Source organism: Choristoneura fumiferana, chromosome 13, assembly GCF_025370935.1.
Source record: "Choristoneura fumiferana chromosome 13, NRCan_CFum_1, whole genome shotgun sequence".
Lineage (NCBI taxonomy): Eukaryota > Metazoa > Arthropoda > Insecta > Lepidoptera > Tortricidae > Choristoneura > Choristoneura fumiferana.
In genome coordinates, this window is record NC_133484.1 from 9,517,001 (window position 1) to 9,538,427 (window position 21,427).

At 36.6% G+C, this 21,427-nt stretch overlaps 1 protein-coding gene across 1 annotated transcript in view; it reads right to left on the bottom strand.

The window, feature by feature from the left end:
• The window catches only part of LOC141434010 (lachesin-like), a 78,809-nt gene that overhangs the window by 7,040 nt on the left and 50,342 nt on the right, over nt 1-21,427 (bottom strand). The window contains exons 5-7 of the mRNA XM_074096214.1: nt 9,989-10,178; nt 3,441-3,572; nt 2,574-2,702 (exon numbers count right to left, since the gene is read on the bottom strand). Of these exons, the coding sequence (XP_073952315.1) occupies nt 2,574-2,702; nt 3,441-3,572; nt 9,989-10,178 (451 nt within the window). The remainder of the gene's footprint in view (nt 1-2,573; nt 2,703-3,440; nt 3,573-9,988; nt 10,179-21,427) is intronic.

The window sequence follows — 21,427 nt, forward strand, 5'->3', positions numbered from 1 at the left end:
GCAGCACGAATTCCACGTTTTTTGTTAAAGTTTCTCGTTTCACATTAAATAGCAACTAACTGGAGACTGGAACTGGAAAGGACTGTTGCAAAAATGCTCCCTTTGAAGTTGAATTACTTGATTTTAAATGAACAACACGTGCTGTACTGTAGCTAAAATGAATGTTTGCTATGTTGCAATTTTGAACCATTTTTTTTTACATTATTTATAGTGCTTCTATTTCACCAATAAATATCCATCGATAAACCATAGCTACACATATTGATTGTCTTTGACGTTTCAGGGCGAGGTAAATATTTTTATTAAATAGTATTCTTAATGGGATAAATATCAAGTTTAAAGGCACTGTTACACATGCTCGTTACTAGCATGCTTATAAGAATGCTTATGAGCATGCCATTAATCAGCATGCTTACTAATGAGCATGCTCATGGACTGAAGCAAAAACGTTCACACTTGTTTTTTACCTTTCTCCCTTCCACTCCCGTCTCGAGCATACCACTAATAAGCATGCTCGATAGTAGCATGTCCTGTTCACACATGCTACTACGAGCCCCAATGCAAAAGAGTTCGTCTACTAGTAAAACTGAAAGTAACGTTTGTTTAAAATTGAAATATAGATTAGTAATACTAGCTTAAGAGTCTAATAAAAAATACTAGGTACATTATTACTTTATAATCTTTATTTCCAATACAGTATTAAATAATTAAAAAAACACTTATTTTATTATTATAAAAATAATTCTTCCACTGATGTCCACGCATAAAAGTTCGGCTACCGTAGTAAGTCCCGCAAAATAGTTCGTCTACCACTTAGTTGAATCTTCTTTACTACCAAAACTGCCTTAATTCTCAGCGGCATAGTAGCTATCAATTCTTCACATTCTTCTGGAGTTGTTGAAACCCAAACTGGCAAAATTTTCTCTTTTAAATCGGCTTTTGATCTTGATAGAAACTTGAGTCACTTTTTCTTCATTTTCCACCACACAAGTCTGAACTGTTCCGTCGAATTGCCGTCGCTACTCCATCGTAGGGATTGTTTTAGAGCTAAGCCAGGCCATCGTCGCCTTTGCTGTGAGACAAGAAGCACCATCTTGTTAAAAAGTGAAAGCATTTTGATGTTTCAAATTCGAAATGGATGGTAGACTCGTTTCCAACATGTTTTGGTATTTCATCTCATTAACAGTCCCTCCTACAAAATGCAGGCGACCCACACCTTGTGCTGACATGCAATCCCAAATCATTACCGAGCCAGGAAACTTCATCTTTGTCTTAATTCAAGTTGTATGAAATACTTCGTCTTTAGTTCGAATGATTTTTTTCCGTTCATGACCGATAATTATATCAAATTTGGATTCGTCACGTCATATTATTTGCCGCCACTGATCAGCAGTCCAGTTTAAGTGATCGAGAGCGAATTTCAATATATTTTTTTCTGTACTGCTGTGAGTAATGGGTTTTCTTTAGCTGTATAAAAATCATAACCCATTCTATTCAGAACTCTTTTGCAGGTGTCGACCGATACATCTTTCTTAATCATATCACGCCACTTCACTAGAAGTTTTGCTGCCTGGGCATGACGGTTTTTCTTCATAATTTTCTTCAAGACCCTATTTTTAGCTGCACTCTTAATACGAGGGCGGCCCGGTCTCTTCAATAAAGAAGCTGTGCCATTCTTTCCATAATTCTGAGTGATTGACTGGATAGTAGACCTATTCAGGTGTAAGTCTTTGGTGATTTGGTAAATGAATTTTCCACTATTAGGTACTACCAGAAATTTTAAGTTTTCGCATTTTTTCAGCAATGGGTTTTTCATGACCCATATTGATCAAAATAATTAATAAAACTAACGAATACTTACTTGGAACATGTCTTGTTATGCCATGTTACATCTTTACTGTCAAATAATATAGATTTTTAATTTGAACCATATTTATTTTGCTATATAAAAACTTAACAAATAGTTAACGCTAGCCGTAGACGAACTATTTTGCATCAAATAAGAACTAGACGAACTGATCCAGAATATTTATAATTTTAAAATAGTGATTATTTTCTTAGTGCCCAATTAACGTCGTTTTGATGGAGTATTATACAATATAAATTGTTTATAGCTAATGGACTTCTGTAAAACAACAAATTGATATTCTATTTAGATAGGCTTCAAAATGTATGACTAGACGAATTCTTTTGCATTGGGGCTCGTAGGTAGCCTTTGCTCGATAGTAGCATGCTCTCTTGCTACTAACGAGCATGTGTAACAGTGGCCTTATTTCAATTATTGTAGGTACTTACGTAATTCGTTCTTAGATACCTATCACGCTTTTTTTAGGTCAATCTGCATCTAACTAAGTTTGTAATAGCATCTTACGTATCATCAACATCATATCAACCGCATGACGTCCACTGTCAGATACAGGCCGATATATACCTGCAGTTGTTTCAGTTGAAAGCGGCCTGCATCCATCGTGAACCCGCGGCTTTAACTAGATCATCCATCCATCTCGTTGGTGGACGTCCTACACTGCGCTTGCCTATCCACAAATGTCTGTAAATAATAGAAGGATATTTACCTAGTGGCGACTTTCCCCGCTGCCAAGTGTTAAGGGATTTGGGTGAGGCCTCCACGAGGCACTGCAGAGTCACTTGCTTATCGGCAGCCTGCATCACCACTGGGTTTTCGACTTCCACACTGGGTTTGACTGTATAAAAAACACATTTTCTATAATACTGGACCCGGATCATCTTGCAACGTAATAGTAAATAGCCTTTAAACTAGCAATTACAGCGAAACGGCTGTGATGATATTTTCGGTTTGGTTTGGCTTTCGATTGCGCTATGTGGGGGTTTTCGGGGAGGGAAGAATCAATCTAGCTTGGTTGCACCTTTGGAAAACGCGTGCTTGCTGTGCATCTTTAGCCCGAGCGAATTTCAATGAAAACGCCATTTTTAATGAGAGTATCTTTTGAATACGTTGGTGAAGTTTGATGTTTCCGCTGCTCCTAAGAGTAGCTAGCAGATTTGAGTATTTGATATAAATTGAAAAAAAAATACTGATTTGTTGTGTGCAATAAAAATATTTGTATTGTATTTATTGTATTGTAATTTCAGCTTGATAGTTTCAAGTCTTTCTGTCTTGACAGACGAATAAACCGTTTTTTCCTTCTGAGATACATATGGAACCCTACGAACAGACTTCGAAAAATGGTGTTTTTTCTTCAAGTTTAAATGGAGCCAAACGGAAAGATTATAATTACCTATTTCTAAAAAAATAAATTCCAAATCAGTTCATTAATGACAATGTTCTGATCTGAGGTAACAAACATCACATCACATAAAATATTTCACTTTTTTTTAATCAATTTAAAAATAAATATAAAAGAGACTAGTGAAACATAAAACTATGGAAATTGGTCATATCATGATAATATGGTACTTACAAAGCACAGACACCTCATAGCGGCGGCTCTTCGTTGGTGGTACGGTGTTGGCCGCAATACAAAGGTACGAGCCCATATCTGTCCGCTGGAGTCCTTTCAGCGCCAACGTAGAACCCTTGTAGTGGTCCGTCACTGCATTGAAAATACCAAATCTTAATATATGAAAAGAAAAGTCTTGACTGAATGACTGACTTATCAGCGCCCAACCGGAACCCATGAATCTAAATATTTTGAATTTGTTATTTTTTAGGGTTTTATAATGTAAACAAAGAACAAAGACGAATTTTGCAAAATTCCAACAGGATGCAGAATTCTATAAAAGGGAGCAAACCCTCTGTTAAAGCATGTAAATAATAAATCTACATCTATTAAAAAGTTCTATGAAATTTATCTTGCAATTTGCTAACGACATAGTTTTTTTGTGCCTTTCTCATTATTATGATAATCAAAAGTATGCATTTGAAGCAAATTGCAGCTAGTTAGTGATACAGTTAAACTAATTAGTAAGTATTATATATAACTTTTACCAAAATGGGATACGTAATGTAATCTACTACGGTAGTCATTTAAAGATGATCCTTGTGAATAACACATAGGCTACTTTTTATCCCGATATTTCCACGGGATAGGGATAAAATCTCGAAATAACAACCGCTGGATTTAGAGTCATGAAATTTGGCATGGTTGTTGTAATATAATGTTAATGAAAACCACGATGTAATTTTAGGGAATTCCCACGAGAATTTAATAAAATCCCGGAATTTCAATTAAACTGCTGTATCTAATGATTATCGCGTGCGAATTGTATGTTTAGATTTAGTATGTGTGTAGATCATCCGGGGGCACGGTAGTGCCCCCGCCAAGTCGAGCAAAACAAAAACAAAGGCACGGCCGTACCATACTTTTCTCGAAGTCATTCAGGCTATTGTATTTACCTGAATATTATCATTACATAGCATTGATTGCTACATTGTATCATCAACCCTAAGTACGTAACTATCACGAGGATTATTTACACAAACCTAATACCACATTTGCCAGCTCAGTAAAGCATAAACTAGACATCGTGCGTCAATCTGCTCGTATCTGCGTCATAATCTTAATTAACTGCGCGTTACGCTAATCGTAATTGTACGCCAACAAAACGCTCCACAGTTCACCATTTAATATCAGCTGTCAAATTAAGTTTAAATGGAAATAATTTATAACTTTATTACTTATGGCTTACGACCCCCGCCCCTTAATCTTGAGCGTAAACATAAAATACAGCGACTAGAGTAACGCGGTACCGAACGCGGGCATTGTATGAAATTGTGTTTTATTAGGGGGTTATAAAGTTGGGCTGCGACATGTCGTTGGCAACTTGTTACTGGAGTCGACTGCGATTTGCCAAATTACGGGTTATATTGCTCAGACTAATTGTTTTCCGATTGTACCCGAGCGGAGTTTTCTGCGTTTAAACACATTTTAAGTTGGGCGGGCGATCGGCGACGCTCTACAAAAGCAATCGTTCGTACAAGCTGCCTTAATGAACTGCGGCGGTGAATGGAGGCCGAATGAATGCGAGGATCGTGTCCAATAATAAGGGCGACAAGCCGCGTCTTCAATTGCTAGTTATTCGATATATTGACAACCAATTAAAAATACATAGCAGTATATTTAATCCTCCAAAACACGCATAGCTGATGTGGGTGTCAAGACTGCCAGGCTGAAATGGGACTGGGCAGGCCACGTCAGCCGTATGGAACCCAATAGGTGGGCTAAAATAGCCACAAACTGGATACCACAAAATGGACTTCGGCGGCGTGGCAGACCCAGGCGTCGATGGCGGGACGATCTGGACGCCTTTCTTCGCAGCTGGTCAGAGATCGCCCAAGAAAGGGTAGAGTGGAGGACATGGGGGGAGGCCTTTGCCCAGCAGTGGGACACATCTACAGGCTTCTAAATAATAATATATAATAATAGTATATTTCATTATATTGGCCTGTGGAATATTATTATGTTTCTTATAATATATAACCTGTGGCAACTTTGTTGGTCAATATTAGATGTCATTGTTTATAATGTAAGTTTTAGTGTACCGTTTGTGCCCAAATACATAAATAAATAAATAAATAAATAATTTCCATGCATTACGCATAAATTCACAGAAGTTTTACAAATCATCGCTAAAAAGTTTTGGGCGAAAAAATAATTTTTAATAACTTTTTACGTTACATTACTTTATTGTTTGTCATCCAACTAACACACACATGTTGAAATTATAAGTCAATTCTGTAAAATTAACTTGATACATTTGTTAACATTGTTAGTTACAGCTGATATAAAATGGTACCTTATTAAAAATATAACGTAGTAAAAAGATACACTTTTATAATGAACTGAAATTATATATAATATTATATACTCAGCGGCAAAAAAATTTGGCCCACTCTACATACAAAACTGCGTATTTCTGCATACATTTGAGGGTTACATTTTTTGCAGCTCAGTATATATAAAGTAGCTACCAATAGACTTTACCAATACCAATAAATAAATATACCAGATAATTATTATATTTAGCCTTTCCCATCCAATTATTAGTAGTCAGATTGACTTTTAAGTTGGTGTAAGTAGGTACTTGTTCGATAGTTTGTTCAAAATACAAAACACAAAAATAATTAATAATACCAACAAAAATATCACATAGCATCCCTAACATTTGTGTTGTCATTTAAAATAAGTATAGGTAAAATTATACTAACTAAGTAGACGAAATAAATTGCCACTATCGTCGCAAACTGTCTTCAGGTTTGAGTAACGGATTTAATAATCCACTTGTTACGTTTTATAATTCAACGGTGCCTTAATTAAGTTGGCTTCAGCCTTCACATGGTCTTGCCGCGCGAAGACAACTAATTAACTAATCATACAACACACGCTACTAATTACAGTACAGCTGCTGTTTTGGGAATTATTTGGCAATAACATAAACTGTTTTTCATGCAAAAGGTTAGGCCTGATTATGCAATTAGAACAGTTAGTGAAGTGTACTTATATAGGCGATTGTACTAGTTGGTCACATGTTTTTTTTTTTGCAAATTGCACCCGTGCGAAAACGGGGCGGGTCTCTTGTTAGGTATAATTTGTAAAACCTAAATTGGCGCTAAAAAGCCGAGTGTTCATGAATATCTTTTATTACGAAAGAAGTAGGTATACCTACGAATCACTGTAAAAGTCTCCTATCTAATATATATTCCTATTCATATAATTATCATCCTTAAACGAGCCTAGAAGGTACTTATTTTGAAACATAATTATATAACCGGAGACTACAATGTACTACAATATAGCAATGAAATAACAACAATTGGGATGTCCCAATTTTTGACAACGTATAATAAATCGAAAACGGTTTGGAGAAATAGGCTTTGTGAAGCGTTTTCAGAAATCAGATTCTAAGAATATGATAAACTGAATTAAATAAACAAAATTTAAGTAATGACCTTCATTTGACCCCAGCAGTGTCCCGTGACAAAGGCAGTTATAAAGCAGGTCTACACTCTAAAGCAAATTGACAGTTTGAAATGTTGCTGTCCTGCTTATAATAGCAAAGAGTGACAAAGATGGAACTTTAATCACATGATGCGCATGGCTTTAAACAGTTATCATTTATCGTAAAGTCCGAAATGTATATGAGTAATTTCCAATGTATTTTTACAAATTAAATTACGACGTTACAAGTAAATATCAAAGAATTTAAATATTAGATTTTAATAAAAAATATGTATTTACTATCACACCATTAAATAAACAGGAATAATCGAAGTTAAAAGAAGAGAAATGAATAAAACTATTTGTCATGGTTCATTTAGGACCCTAAGCCGTGCTTGTATTATTGTCACATTGTAATGCCACAGATTATGTTATAGGTATGTACGACCTGAATTTTTCTATGCAATGGAACTTGGCTGTCTCACTGTGACGTCATCTAGCGTATTTTGTAAAAAAAATATAAAATATAAAATACTCATTCAAATTCGAAATCGATGAAAATGGTTATCTTAAAATATCCCATTCTTTCCAAAAATAAAATAAAAACTATAGGTTATTTTTTTTGGTGCATCCCAATTCGACACGATGTAGGTACAAATTTCAAGAATAATCTTGAGTTCTAATCAAAGAAAGGAATGTAGCTACCCACTCAAAAGGTTCAGGGCATTATTACAAGTTTAGAACAAAATAATCAAGAAAAGGGAGAAAGAAAGCGATAAAGGCCTCGGTTTAACCAAATCGGCAATATTTACTTAGCAGAGCGTGTATAACATGTCCAATTAATACGAAGGCAGAGCCAAATCCACCACTCTGTTAACTATTACAACCGCCCTCTGTTTACCGAGGGCTGCCAGTCTTTTGTTTACGCTTAATGGCTTAAATAAAACGGGTCAAATTCGTAAAACAACGCCTTCAAATGGGTTTAAATACCCCTCCGTGAACCCGCAATTCTGTACCTAGAGGCCCTAATTTTAAAGCATAAATTACACTGCCGGATTATTTGCGATTAAAAGGACAACAGCGTGCGTATGTGTTGGAATGAGTAGTCCTATAATTGCTTTAAACTCCTGTCTTTTCACCTACTGTGCTGGCTGGATCGTAAAGGGTAAGTCATTATAACTATAAGAGATAACAACCTTTTGTCAAGCCGACTCCAACTAGGTAATCCGTTCATTTAATTTCCTGACTGGAGCCCGAATTGCAACATTATTTTGTTTAAGTAGTAATTGAGTTCTTTGAACACGGTTTTTCCCCGGAAATGAATTTTGCTGGGACCTCGACCTCGAGTGCCACTTTTGTAACTGCAAAACATCGGACAACCTGTCAGAACGAATATTTTGTGAACAAAAGACGGGAAAGTCTTTATTGAGGTTTGCTTTTATAAACAACTCACCAGATCTTTTCTGATTAGGTACACAGAGCTACATTTCATGTTTTTCTACCATACTTCTACTTACTTACTAAGTGGCCAACTTTTCGTCGCACGATACCGATGTTTAAATGAATTTTCTTCCGATAGCTGTGGGTGATATCTTAATAAATCCCATAAAACTCCAATGTTTTAACCATGGCAGCACCTGCGCCCGCTCGAGGCGGGCTTTGAATGCAAAATAAGTCTTGTTTCTTTTTTACCACTTAGTTGGATCTCGCCGATGCGAATAAAATTCAAAGGAAAATTGACGTTTTATGTCTTTCTTTTATATGCTTTTAAGGCGGACGTCGATTATTGTTATTGTCATTAATTTACAGCAGGTGCACTGTCAGATGGAAGCGTATATAGTGCATTAATCATTTCGTGGTTGCTTTGTTCTGACGCAAATCTAACATGAGGAACAAATGGGATTTATGTAGTTACCCCATATTAGGGCCGAGTAGGTTTTGTGAGTTTTTCTCTGATTACTAGGTCACCAGGAAGAAATTCCTTGTTAAAGATAAGTTCGTCTTTGTACTAGTTTGTGTCGATTATTACATTTTTATGTAGCTATGTGTAAGTCAGACTGGCAAGATTGCACAAGTGGAGACGAGTGGAAGACGAAAGGGGAGGTTTTTGCCCAGCAGTGGGACACACTATAAGCTAAATGAAAAAAATGTGTAATCGAAATCATGTATGTTCTTGTCCTTTTTGTATTAGCACTGATAAAGTTTTTTTGTACATTCATTTTTTTAGAGTCCAGTCTGCTAACTCTGGGTTGATAAGATAACTGCTAAGTGAAGTCAAAGTGAACGTTTTTAATGTAGGTACCAACACCAACGCCAACGTGAACGTTGCAGAACAATTTCGTTTCTTTTGTATCTCAAATTACATTTTCATGTGGCGTCACGAGGTTGCTTATTCCAGCGCATTTTACAGAAATACGAAAGACTAGGGAAAACGTTTCAGTTATGTAATCGACGTTCTGTATCGGACAATTTAAACTAAGTTTTATATTTTAACGCTTTGTTATGAATTTTGTGCCTTAAATACTACTAAGCAAGTTCGTTATTTACATCTACGAAGGAAATAATAATAATGTGGAGTTTGAGTGGTCTGTAAAATTAAATCTTGATTAATTCAATTAAAATGCGACTGAATTACGATATTTCTTAAGTCTTCATTACGTCTAAATTAGGGCAGAAGTACTGGTTTTGGCCACCATAAGCCCGTTTTTGGCCAGTTGACATTTGCAGTAATATATAAAAAGTTATAGTATTAAAATAATATATTTAGTGAGTTTTCAAAAGTTTATACTGAAACGAATAAAGTTTATAATGATTTATTACTATACACTTATTTCAAACGTATATTTAAACAATAAATAGCCATAAACGGTACAGTGGCCACAAACGGTACTTCTGCCCTACGTCAGTAAGAAACCAAAAAGTAACGGTGAGAGTAATTACAATATATCATTTAATAACGACCAAGAGTGACTCAGACTAGCAGTAGTGAGGGTTTTCCAGCAAAAAAATTGCTAAAACGAGCAAATAAATCACACATATAAAAAAATCTATCTTATAATATAGCTAACTACCTTTAATTTGTTTTCCATCGTCATCTCTGAACACAATGTTACGGCCCCCCGTTCGTTTCCACGAAATGATGGGCTCTGGGACACCGGTGGCGGTGCAGCGAAGTTCAACCGCGCCTCCTTCGGGCGCGCTCGCCTCTGAGCCGTCATCGTCCGTGATATCAGGTGGAATCACGACCGATAAATGACCCATCTGGAAACAATACTTAAGTGAAACTTAGAACTGAAATAAATATTTTTTGAATAAATATCACAGTATAATTGACACCAATTTCTTTCTTTCTTCTTTTCTTCTTTTTTTCTTTTTTTTTTTCTTTCTTTTTTTTTTAATTTCTTTTCTCTTTCTTTATTTCTTTCTTTCTTTTAATTTACCTAGTCCCAAAAGTACTCAAAGCTTAGTTGGATACAGTATACATAAATATATAATAACTGACATGATATAATTGGGACCAGATCCTGATATAAACGTTTTTTTATTAATATTATTATGTAATTTATAATGTAATGAAATGGGACTTTGATGTAATTAATTTGAATTAATTTGGTTTGACATAGATAGACAGTTTAATTTAATTTGATGTGACGGCTTGCCGTGGCACTATGCTGAGTGGGGACCTGTTTAGCGTCATGTATGTCTTTATTTGTTCTATGTTTGTTTTTTATGGCGTTAAATAAATGTATTTTCTTTCTTTCTTTCTTTCTTTCTTTATGTGTTAATTTGAAATGAAACTTAAGTTAATTAATTAGGCAGTGTAATGAATGTCATGGAAATTAATGTAATTTGATTGAATGTAATAATAATATATCTTATCTGCTTAACCATAGTCTCATAAGAATATTGTATACACTAACAATACTTGGATCTACTCAGTTATCCGAAAATAAATTATTTTGATTTATTTTTTTATAATAAAACATCCAAGACTCGAAAACAAACATTTTTATTTTTCATATTCAATACTAGGCCCGCGACCCCGTCTGCATAGAATTCATTTATCCCTATCCCGCGGCCGAGAACTATGCAATTTTTCGGGATTCAAACTATCCTACATCCTTCCCCAGGACTCAAACTAACTGCATACGGAATTTCATCTAAGTAAATCGGTTCAGCGGCTTTAGACGTGAACGTAACAAACAAACAAACTTTCGCATTTATAATATTAGTGAGATCTACACCAACCGAGTTCTACCAGGTTCTCTAACCACTAGGTTATCAGTTCGTTCAGATGTTTTAAGTATTGGTGGGCGTATACCAGGTCCTTATTAGGAAAAAAATCCTGAGATAATTAATTTACAGAAAATTTAAGTCAATGTACCAAAAATCTCTAAGTATTCGGTAACTCACGATTTGTGTACTTTGCTTCTTATCTTTTATCTTTAAAATATTCCCAAAACAATAAGATTAACAATGTCCCAATTTCCACCAACCACACAAGTCCACCAACATTTTTGTCATAACATAAATCAGTAGAGTTTCGAAATCGTGATCTCCCGCTACCTTCATAATACCCAATATAACGCTGATAATGTAACGTAATACTGAAAGTCGGGCCTCACCTGACTGACCCGACCCTGTTTACGGGACTGTATAGCCGCACGTTGTTTTCTGCTCCTTCCCACATTATTAGGGGTGGTAGGGTAACGCTTTACTACGGCCTGGATATTTTATTTTGATTCAGTTTCGTGTTATGAGAAAGTTATAGTTTTTGTTTCGTGTTATTGTGAGACTTCTAATGAAGCCACTGTGCCATTTTGTTAAATAAGTATCAGTATTATAATGATCAATTTGGATTTTTTTATAAATTTAACGTTTTGTATTCCAGCAAAGAGCATGATTTTCCAAATGAGTATTTGGAACGCGATATTAAACAATATCTTCGTAGAAATGCAGCTGGAAATGAAAGCGTCCAATGCTGTGAGCGCACCGGAGCAGACTGTTACAAATTGTAACCATAACTTGCCTTCCACTCAATTAGATACCGGCTGCAAAATACCATAAAGGCATGTAACCAACCGTATTAGAAGTCGAAGGCGACTCGAATACGATATTAATTGAGGACATTAACGAGATAGTTGCGAGCAAGCGGACAAAGGAAAACATCGTTACACCGCTCCCGCGGGAAACAACTAACTTAACATTTAATGTGGCCCGGGTGAACTGAACCAGAATTGCCTCTAAAACCTAGGTACTTCCTTTCCGTGTAATGTCACAACTTTACAGGAATGCGTACATGTGGCTGAAACGAATCTTATCTTGAGGACATTTTGTGTTACAGTCTAGCACACGTATCACCGATTGTGACATTTATTAGGTTTAAGTACTCTGCCATAACTAAAGATCGAAGAACGCGAGCGTTTACGATCTACTTTTACTCCTTAAGGCATCTCAGAAACAAAAACAGTATCCTTTCGGGTACGTGGTAGGAATCCTATAGTTTATAAGACGGCTGTCCCTCCGGCTAATAATGTACGGGCAGGGGTCCGTGAATGTTGCATGAAGACATATTGTTCGCATTCCGGAGTGAGCGGCGGAGCGACTTTGACAAAATTCCAGGGGCGCGCGGAGCGACAGGCCGACCCAAGTATTTGTCAGGCGCAGGTAAAAATCGCCAAACTAAGCGCTTAACGTCGACAGCAAATGTGAAGTCCGAAAACAACTTTACGTATAATTAGTTGTACTAATTAAAGGAGCAGCCACACCGCTGCTTAAAAAACGGTGACGGTACGGAATCGCAGTGACGCATCGTATGCGCACCGTTTTTATTGCATCCTATCCACACGGCTACTTAAAATACGCAAACGATACGGAATCGCAGTGACGTGCCTTAAATATCACGACATTTGTTCGATAAAGTCCAGACATTTACAGCACGTCAACGGGATTTCATGTGTAGAGCATGCGATAAAAACGGTGCGCATACGATGCGTCACTGCGATTCCGTACCGTCTCCGTTTTTTAAGCAGCGATGTGGCCGCTCCTTAAGTGTCAGATATTTATTTACAAGTAATTCAGTGTCAGTAGTATGTGTTGTTCAAGTATAACAGATAATTCCACCTATCACATAAATAAGCACTGAACTTGACATTTGTTTACTAAAAACTAAGTTACGTTTTACTTACAAAAAAGTCACGTTTAAGTACGTAAGTTACGTTTAAAAAAAATTCTAACTTGGCCTCAGTAAAACAAAAATGAGCTTCCAATATTTATGTAAGTACGAATAAATGTATCATAAATCATAGCTTCAATTTCTTTTCCATCACTTTTATGTTACTTCTACTCGTATGTGTATACGTAGGAAGTGACCTCTGAAAAAATTTGATGAATACGCATGAGCAGAACTGCTTCGATAAAATTCCATCTGAGCGCATGTTATTTACGGGATAGGTTAAATATATTCTACCGGGCACATGATACAAAACCACTGTAGCATATTCATAGGAAAAATATTGCTCCTGCATATTTTTCAAAGCGATCAAGAAGACCATTTGCTTGGGATGGTAAATAAAATATGAAACAGGATTCAGTGCGGTTACGAACTAAAATCAGGATTTTACCAAGTAATTTGTCACTCGAAGAATTAGGTCACAACGAGGGAACCTTCTTACCTATAGACTATGTAACTTATCCAGCTTTGTTACGTAACCTAAAATTTATTTCCTTATAAAATCAGGTGCAGTATTCACGCTATACTTTTGTTCGATTTTATTCTCGTCAGAAAGATGTGATAAGCCAAACCATTTCCTATTTCCACATTTTCCTGCTGTGTAAATTCTCATACGGACTGCTTGATGTCACATGAATTTTGCAAATTCCTTTTGCAAGCTGCGAGTCGAGTGGATCCAAGATTTACATCCAAAAAGCTCAGTATATGCGTAGTATTATAAACTAGCTTTTTCCCGCGGCTTTACTGGCGGGAATCATTAGATCTGGCAGCTTAATTGAAACTCTCAAAAAGTCCGCCGTGGCCTTCATTTATCTATACTTATAAAAAATAACCTGACTGACTGGCTGACTAACTGACAACGCACAGTCTTAAACCACAGGCACTAGAAAGGTGCTTGAAATTTGGTTGTCATTTTACAGAATTATTATTTTTTGAAATTGTCACGGGACAGAAAGCAATCCAATTTTTCTAGGAGCAAGTTAAAGATACTGTACGTTCATAATGAATTAAGACTGTTGTAATTTCGTGGCTCTAGAATTAACGGTTGATATTTCAAGATTTTACATGTGTATAACCCGATCTCGTTTGAATATCGGAATAAAAAATAGTCTGTAATATCCAAGACCTAAGTTAAATAGGTATGAAATTTCGTCGAAATCCGATCCTGTCCGATCCCGATCCGATCTTTCGTCTACTAAAAGTAGTTAGAGTAACAAACACACGCACACGAACACACACTCACAAAAAAAATCATTTATAATACTAGTAGGATGTACAAAAAATTGCAACACTTTTAATATAAGTGTATTCTGTATAGCTCTATATATAAGATACAACATGCGGATTCAATTCAGAGCTCTCATATGCATGGCATAGTGCGACGACGACCGTTGCACTCTCACACGGATTACAGCACTATCACGTTCTGGTATCACTTCTGTACTTACACGTAAATATGTATATCTATCTCAGTCTTTACTAACCAGTTCTTGATCATTATCCAAATCCCACCGCCTGGTACAGACTTATCTCAGAATAAGGATCTTGTACTGAACTACAGCATAATTTCACACGCACCATTAAATTGTTTCTTCGGTATATTTTCCTTCACCGAAAAACACATGGCAAATTTCAAGTGTAATTTTGCGCATGAATTTATTAAACTCAGAGGTGCGAGCACGGGTTCTAACCTATGACCCTCTTCTTGAGACACCATGGGTCAAACCACAGCTTATTTCAAAAGCAGGAGCAAATTTTCTAATACGAGTAGGTAATCCAAGTAAGCCTGGGCCTAGAGCGGCGAAATTTGGGGGTGGCAAATCTTGGGATTATTAAAGTTGAGATCATCGAACTAGATTTTTGCGTACGAGCAATAGCTTACATCAAGTTCACGCATTGAAAGGGGAGAGTAAAAAATTTTATAACAAAATTGAACCGACTACAAAAAACCATATAAATATTTTTCTACCAGTCTGAAGTCGGTGCCTCAGCACAAGCCAGCAGGAGTGGACCTATAGTCGTCGTCGTTGTAAGTTGTCTAACTATACGCATAGGTCCGAACTATATCTTGGGCTTCAATCACTCCTGACGGGTAGAAAAATCTTTTCATGGTTTTTTGTAGTAGATTATTTTTTTGTCGCTTTTTAGTGTAAATAATCTAAGATACAATAGTTTAATGTCAACTGCTCGTCACCATTTACGAAAAATTGCTTATTGAGGAGTCCTGGTGCTTCACCACCCGTTCCATTTTACTATAATTATGCATTACGACGAGCATAAATTGCTTAGCAACTGTGTTAAAGTAATAGAAATTCAACCCGTGAAATACTTGTTGTTGAGTAGTAACTCCGATGGTCAACTGTGGTCTTCATCATCAGTTCCACTTCACCAAGTGATGATTTTCATCAGCATATGCACGAGTTACTACTAAATAATTCAATTCACTATAGGTATCCCTACAATATTTGAAGAGTTCCCTCGATTTCCTTAAGATCCAATCATCAGATCCTTATTTGGCGCTTATGGGACCTATTTGAAAGCATTCATAGACGAACGCAAAAAAAAACAAATCGGTTCATAAATGGCGGAGTTTGAAGTAACCGAATTGATAACCTCCTCCTTTTTTAAGTCGGTTAAAAAATTGCTATGAGCAGCTAGGGTATCTCCTCTCAGACTACCACCAGCTTTTGATAGACAAACGTAATATCATAAGTAATATTCCGTTTCGCAACATTCCGGGATTTGATTAAAATAAGCAATCACAAGACGTTTGCAGGTCACGTTTCTTTTCTCGGCCACGCCGCTTTTGGCCGCGTGCCGTGTAGGCATCAACAGGTAAGTGAGTCATTTGTTACCCTGGTGAAATATTACTCTTGAACGGTCGCGACGGGAGACGTAACAAGATGGAAAGCAACTCGGACGTGCAAAAACGTATGTCCATTTTTCCTGTTCGTCCGAGATCAGCTTTTATGGCTTTACATTCATGATTCGGTGAGCATGAAACAATTTGTTTGAAATAGAACATGAACTGAAAATTTACGTAGAGAATAATACAACCATTTAAAGTTGCTCAGTGACCTAAGTGGAAGGTATCCAACATCCCACTAGATCTAAAATAGACTAATGACTTTCACTGAATCATGATCATATATAGTTATCGTCTTGATACATTTTCGCTCAAAGATAATGGACAAAAGCGTAGCGTCTATGACCATAGGTCGTATTGTCCAACGCGCTGATGTTCGCGATCAAAAGCTCGTCTTATACCGTGTGACAGAAAGAAGTGATGAAAATGATTATGATTCCATTTGTTCTAAGGACTCTAGTTAAAGGGGATAAACAATCTCGAAAGAGAAATAGGTAGGTAGTTTGCATAGGCAACACAACCCTTCGTATACAACATGTAGAACTGAAATTGATTGCTTGTATCTTTTAAAAACAGCGAACCATCCATACACATCGATCTGGCAGGGGCTCTAAACGCCTGTGACTACGCGATGGCTTTGTTTCAGTGCAAAGCGGAAGCGGATTGAATGGCACAAACGTTAAACAAGCCATGTGTTTATTTTTTCTTCTTTAGCTCAGAGGAGCTCTACAAAATTCGAAAATCGAAGTTCGTATCGTACCATCCCTCTCACTCTCGTTTTAAATAATATAAGCGTAAGCGGGACGGCAAGACACGAAGTTCTAATTTTGCACTTCGTAGTAAACGGCCTGTTTTATTTACTGTTTTCATAGAAATAAAAAACAGATTTTAATTTGTTCATCCGTCTATCTCCAAAACTATAAACAGCTATAGGTTTAAGTTGTTTTTTTTGTATAATGTTTTATTTTATTATTCCTAATTGGCAATAAATATTTTTAATGGTTGAAACTATAAACAATTGCATCTAAAATTGTGAAAAATACAGAAAATGTTCCATTCATTTAACATAGGCTGGCCGCACATACACGGTTTCCTGATAAGGTTTCCGAATACGGAATTCAGATTCGGAAACCTGAATGCGCATTTTTCATAGTATCTAATGTTATATGAAGGCGCACATGTTCTTAAAATTTCCGAACGGAAAAAAAAACCCGACGTTCGTTCCGTGCCACAGCCGTGCGTTCAGGTAGTAAGAACGGGGAAAAACCGAATGATGTCATCCCGAACGCAGTCCCTGCAAACATTTTGTTTCACTAGCCGCACACGAACGGAAATTTCAAGTCAGAAATGCGCGAGTACCGTACGAAGTGGACGTAACGTAATTTTTGTGATAGACAGTAATCAACATGGGTGACGACGAAAATTTTATAATGACTGTCGAAAAATATCCCTGTACCCAATAACGTCGTTTTTTCTTCTTTTTGTTGTGTAACGCCAGCAAGAGCGCAATTAAAAGCAATAACTTATCGTCCATGTCTATACGTGCTCTCTCAAGAACCGTCGCTCTAGAACTGGCAGAAAAAAACCTAATACTAAAAAACGAACGTGCGCTTTGCTTTCAGGTTTCCGAATCGAAATTCCGTATTCGGAAACCTTATCAGGAAACCGTGTATATGCGGCCAGCCTTACTTTGCTCCTCTGGCGCGTACACAGACGTAAGACAAATAATGGTTCTTTGAGAATACGGAAAGAAAGAAGTATGATCATAAAATAATATAATAAACCAAAAATTTCGTACATGTAGAATCCGTTATCTCATATACATACATAAGTGTATCCACTTTCAGTTTTCACTAAGAAGTAAGTAGTAGTAGCAATGATGCACATTTATTGGCAAGATAACATAAATTGTACTGAAAATGAAATCAACGCTTGCAAACGCTGCAGCTCGTCGCTTAGAGCGCATGCCGATGTGTTAACGTGTACGTACTCGTAGGTATGACGCCGCATAACTCAACGAAGCGGTGTGGACCGTTTTTCCTGTGTAATGAGGATTCGTTCACGGTAACGCGGTACGTCTAATTTTCAGGCCTGCAGTGCTCGACGGCAGACGGAATGATGGACGATTCAGCCATCACTCTTTCCTCTTTCAACAGATTTTCAAACTGACCTTACTTCCACCATCCACATGCAAGTGCGAATTAGAATTTTAAGAAATAATTTGACACCTACATTGACACAAGATTGCAAATTGCCGAACCATTGACAATATTGAGGCGAAATCTGGATTCCTCTTGACATGTTAGTGGAAAACCTCGTGAAAAAGCAAATACTTCAGATGTCGTACCTGAAACCCCTCGCTGCAAATAACCCTAAGTAATGTTAGTCGATTTTTCGAGTAAGAAACAATTCACTTGTTGATCCTTCTTCTCGAATAAAGGGTATGCTCTCTCCCATTTATACATATAACTCCACACAACTTTCGCTAAGATACTACGTAACTTTCATCGCTATTCGTTATAATTAGACAACATATGTATAACATGATTTCGCCCTTTGTTCTTCGTACATTGTAATGAATATTACAACGAGCGTTATATGCGGGACCGTATACCTTTACTCTCCCGAATTTCATTTTCCCGAATTTCGCTTGCCATAACAACGTTTGCCCAAAAATATATAGAACCGTGCTGTTTTTTTTTTTATTAAATGTCATCTTATAGAATGCACTAGGTTAGGTTAGGTTAGTTTAATATCAACTCTGAAGAAAATACTATTTCAGAAATAAATTACATTATAGCAAATAAAAATTATGAAAAACGATACATTATTGCATATTATGAAATTCGGACTAGGTACATTATGAGAAAGCTCTATAGATAGGTACTAGGAAAAGGAAACTTCTACCTATTTAGTTAGGAAAATAACTGAAATCAGTACTCGAACTTTATGAAGCTAAAGGCTAATTTTGAGATTACTACACAGATGATAAGTATGATAAGTTGATAACGTAATACAAGCTTATGCATAATCCTTTGAGCGTCGTAAATCCCGTACGGAGCTAAACCTGGCCACAATATTTAGGAAGCGGCAGGATTTTAGGCGGCCGCTTTAAAGCCTTGGTTCGGCTTTATGTTATTAAAGTAAAGGCCAGATATTTATGTTAGAGGCACGGTGGGCGTAGCGGGTTCACATTTTACTGCCTGGAGGTGGATTCCTTCGAGCAGTCTGACAAATTCCTCGGGTGCCCGAGTAAAGTGTTTGTTACGGCGTTAGTTGCAACATCAGGAGGCAACTATGTGTCGAAGAATGTGTTTATGGTGCCAAGAATGGAGCTCCTTAGCGCCGGCGATTCATTGTAGGAGGTCGCCTCGAGCTACTTACCGAAGTAACGTCTTCATAGTCTTATGTTTGAACATGAACCGTTTGCAGGGTTCAGTATATCAAAAGAAAGGAACCCTTATAGGATCACTTCGTTGTTCGTCCACCCGTTTGCCTGTCAGGACTTTTTTCTTAGGAATAAATAAAATTGGAATGTTGTTAAGTGTTATGAAATATTGATATCGTCTTTTCCAACAAAAAAATGAAGTTTTAGCCAGCCAGCATTTGGCCAGTTTTCTTAATCGCCCCGTTTTGAATTACCGTTTTTTATAAATTTTGGGTGATTACTGTAAAATTTATATAGCTGTGTAAGCAGAAATTCACATATCAATAACATTATTTCTCTAAGTCGCTTCGAATTTGACCTGATTCCACAGCTGACCTCCGCAAATACCTAAAAAGCCTTTATCCACCTGTAAAATGCGACCTTTCGTAATGAAATTCCATAAATATTATCCAATACGGTATAGAAACGATTTAATACATACTTAAGGACTGCGAAAATGATTTCACTACAAGCTTCATCAATGCTTTCGCTTTTTGCAAGTACCCTGAGCTTATTTTATTCATGAGTTTCTTGAAACTTTAGCTCAACAAAGGGTTAAAGAGCACAATACGACAGCTGCAGCTTTTATGACTTTGTGAAACTATAATTATGTGCGATTTCAACAATCATTAAGTAATATCTAAACTCATGTCATTGATAAAAGTTAAGATAAAATGAGAATTAAAATTCAAGCACTACCGATTATTATTATCATTTGAAGGCAAAACAATCTACAGCGCAATAAATTATTATTTCAATACTTTAAGCAAAGAATCCTTAAAGAATAAAGAACTCGGCTGCGTAACAGTTTTGTTTTGAAAGAGGTCGTTCAAAGAATGTTAGCGATTTAAATTTTGCCGTTGTTTACAAGTTTCGAAGAAGCGCGGGTCATAACATAGATAATAAGTGGAGCATCTATCATACGGCCAGCTTCGAGTTCGGCAATGTAAACATTTCGCAAACAGGACTTTAATCCCGGTTATAAAAGTAATCCTCCCATAAAGCTACGCGACGATGGACGACATAAGGGTAGGGATTTACTCTCACAAAGATCCTGAAGTAATTAAGATAAAATATCAAGAGTTTTTGATTGTAACCGCGGGAGCGATACGGCTGCTCACTCGTTTTTCATTCGACGCTCATGCAGAGTTAATCCCGGGCATGTAATAAAGCTCTTAAATTATTTGTGTTCCCGGCAAAATTACCCATATTGAAAATACCCTCTGGCACCTACAGATCCGTTCGTACTTATAAATAAAGCGTTAAATTTTGGGAGCCTTTTCGAACCTATAAATAATTCTGTTCAGAACAAGCTGATGGACTTAAGTACCGCTCGCTGTATTGATTAGCAATTATTGGATTGCTTTGTTTGAATAATCCACATTATTTATAAGGTGTTTTAGTGTTTTGTAAGTCATAGCTAGCGATTATTAAATCACACGCTTAACAAATTTTTGGTCGTTTGCACAATTAGACATTGAACCCACAATTTGACATCTTGGGAATTAAAAAAGAATCGGAGCCCCGTGCAACTAATGTAAAGCAAAAAATACTAATGATTTGTTTAAGTTTTTTTTAGTTTCGCTAAATTTTGACTTGTACAGAAATTATCTCGTAGGTCCGCTCCTGTAAAGAATAAAAAAATTGCTAGCTCTATAGGTACCGTGAGAATTTTGGAAAAATTCTTATTGCATCTCTATCATCGTCAAGAAATATGTCTCTTTTTGAAGTCTCTATAGCTCTAATAGCTTAGGCTGTGCGTTCATACATTTTGTTTTCATTTCCTAATAGAATTTTGTCAGAAAACCCAAAAATCCTGCAACTGATCAGTAGGTAATTATTGAAACGGTATCTAAAAGTTACGCTGTACCTAATGTTTTTGGTTTTTGCATAATTTCGACATGTCGACGCGTCAACTTGGGGACGAGGAAAAGGGTTAGAATAAAAAAATGAGCTCGTCCATCACCGCCTCTGTCAACAGGGCT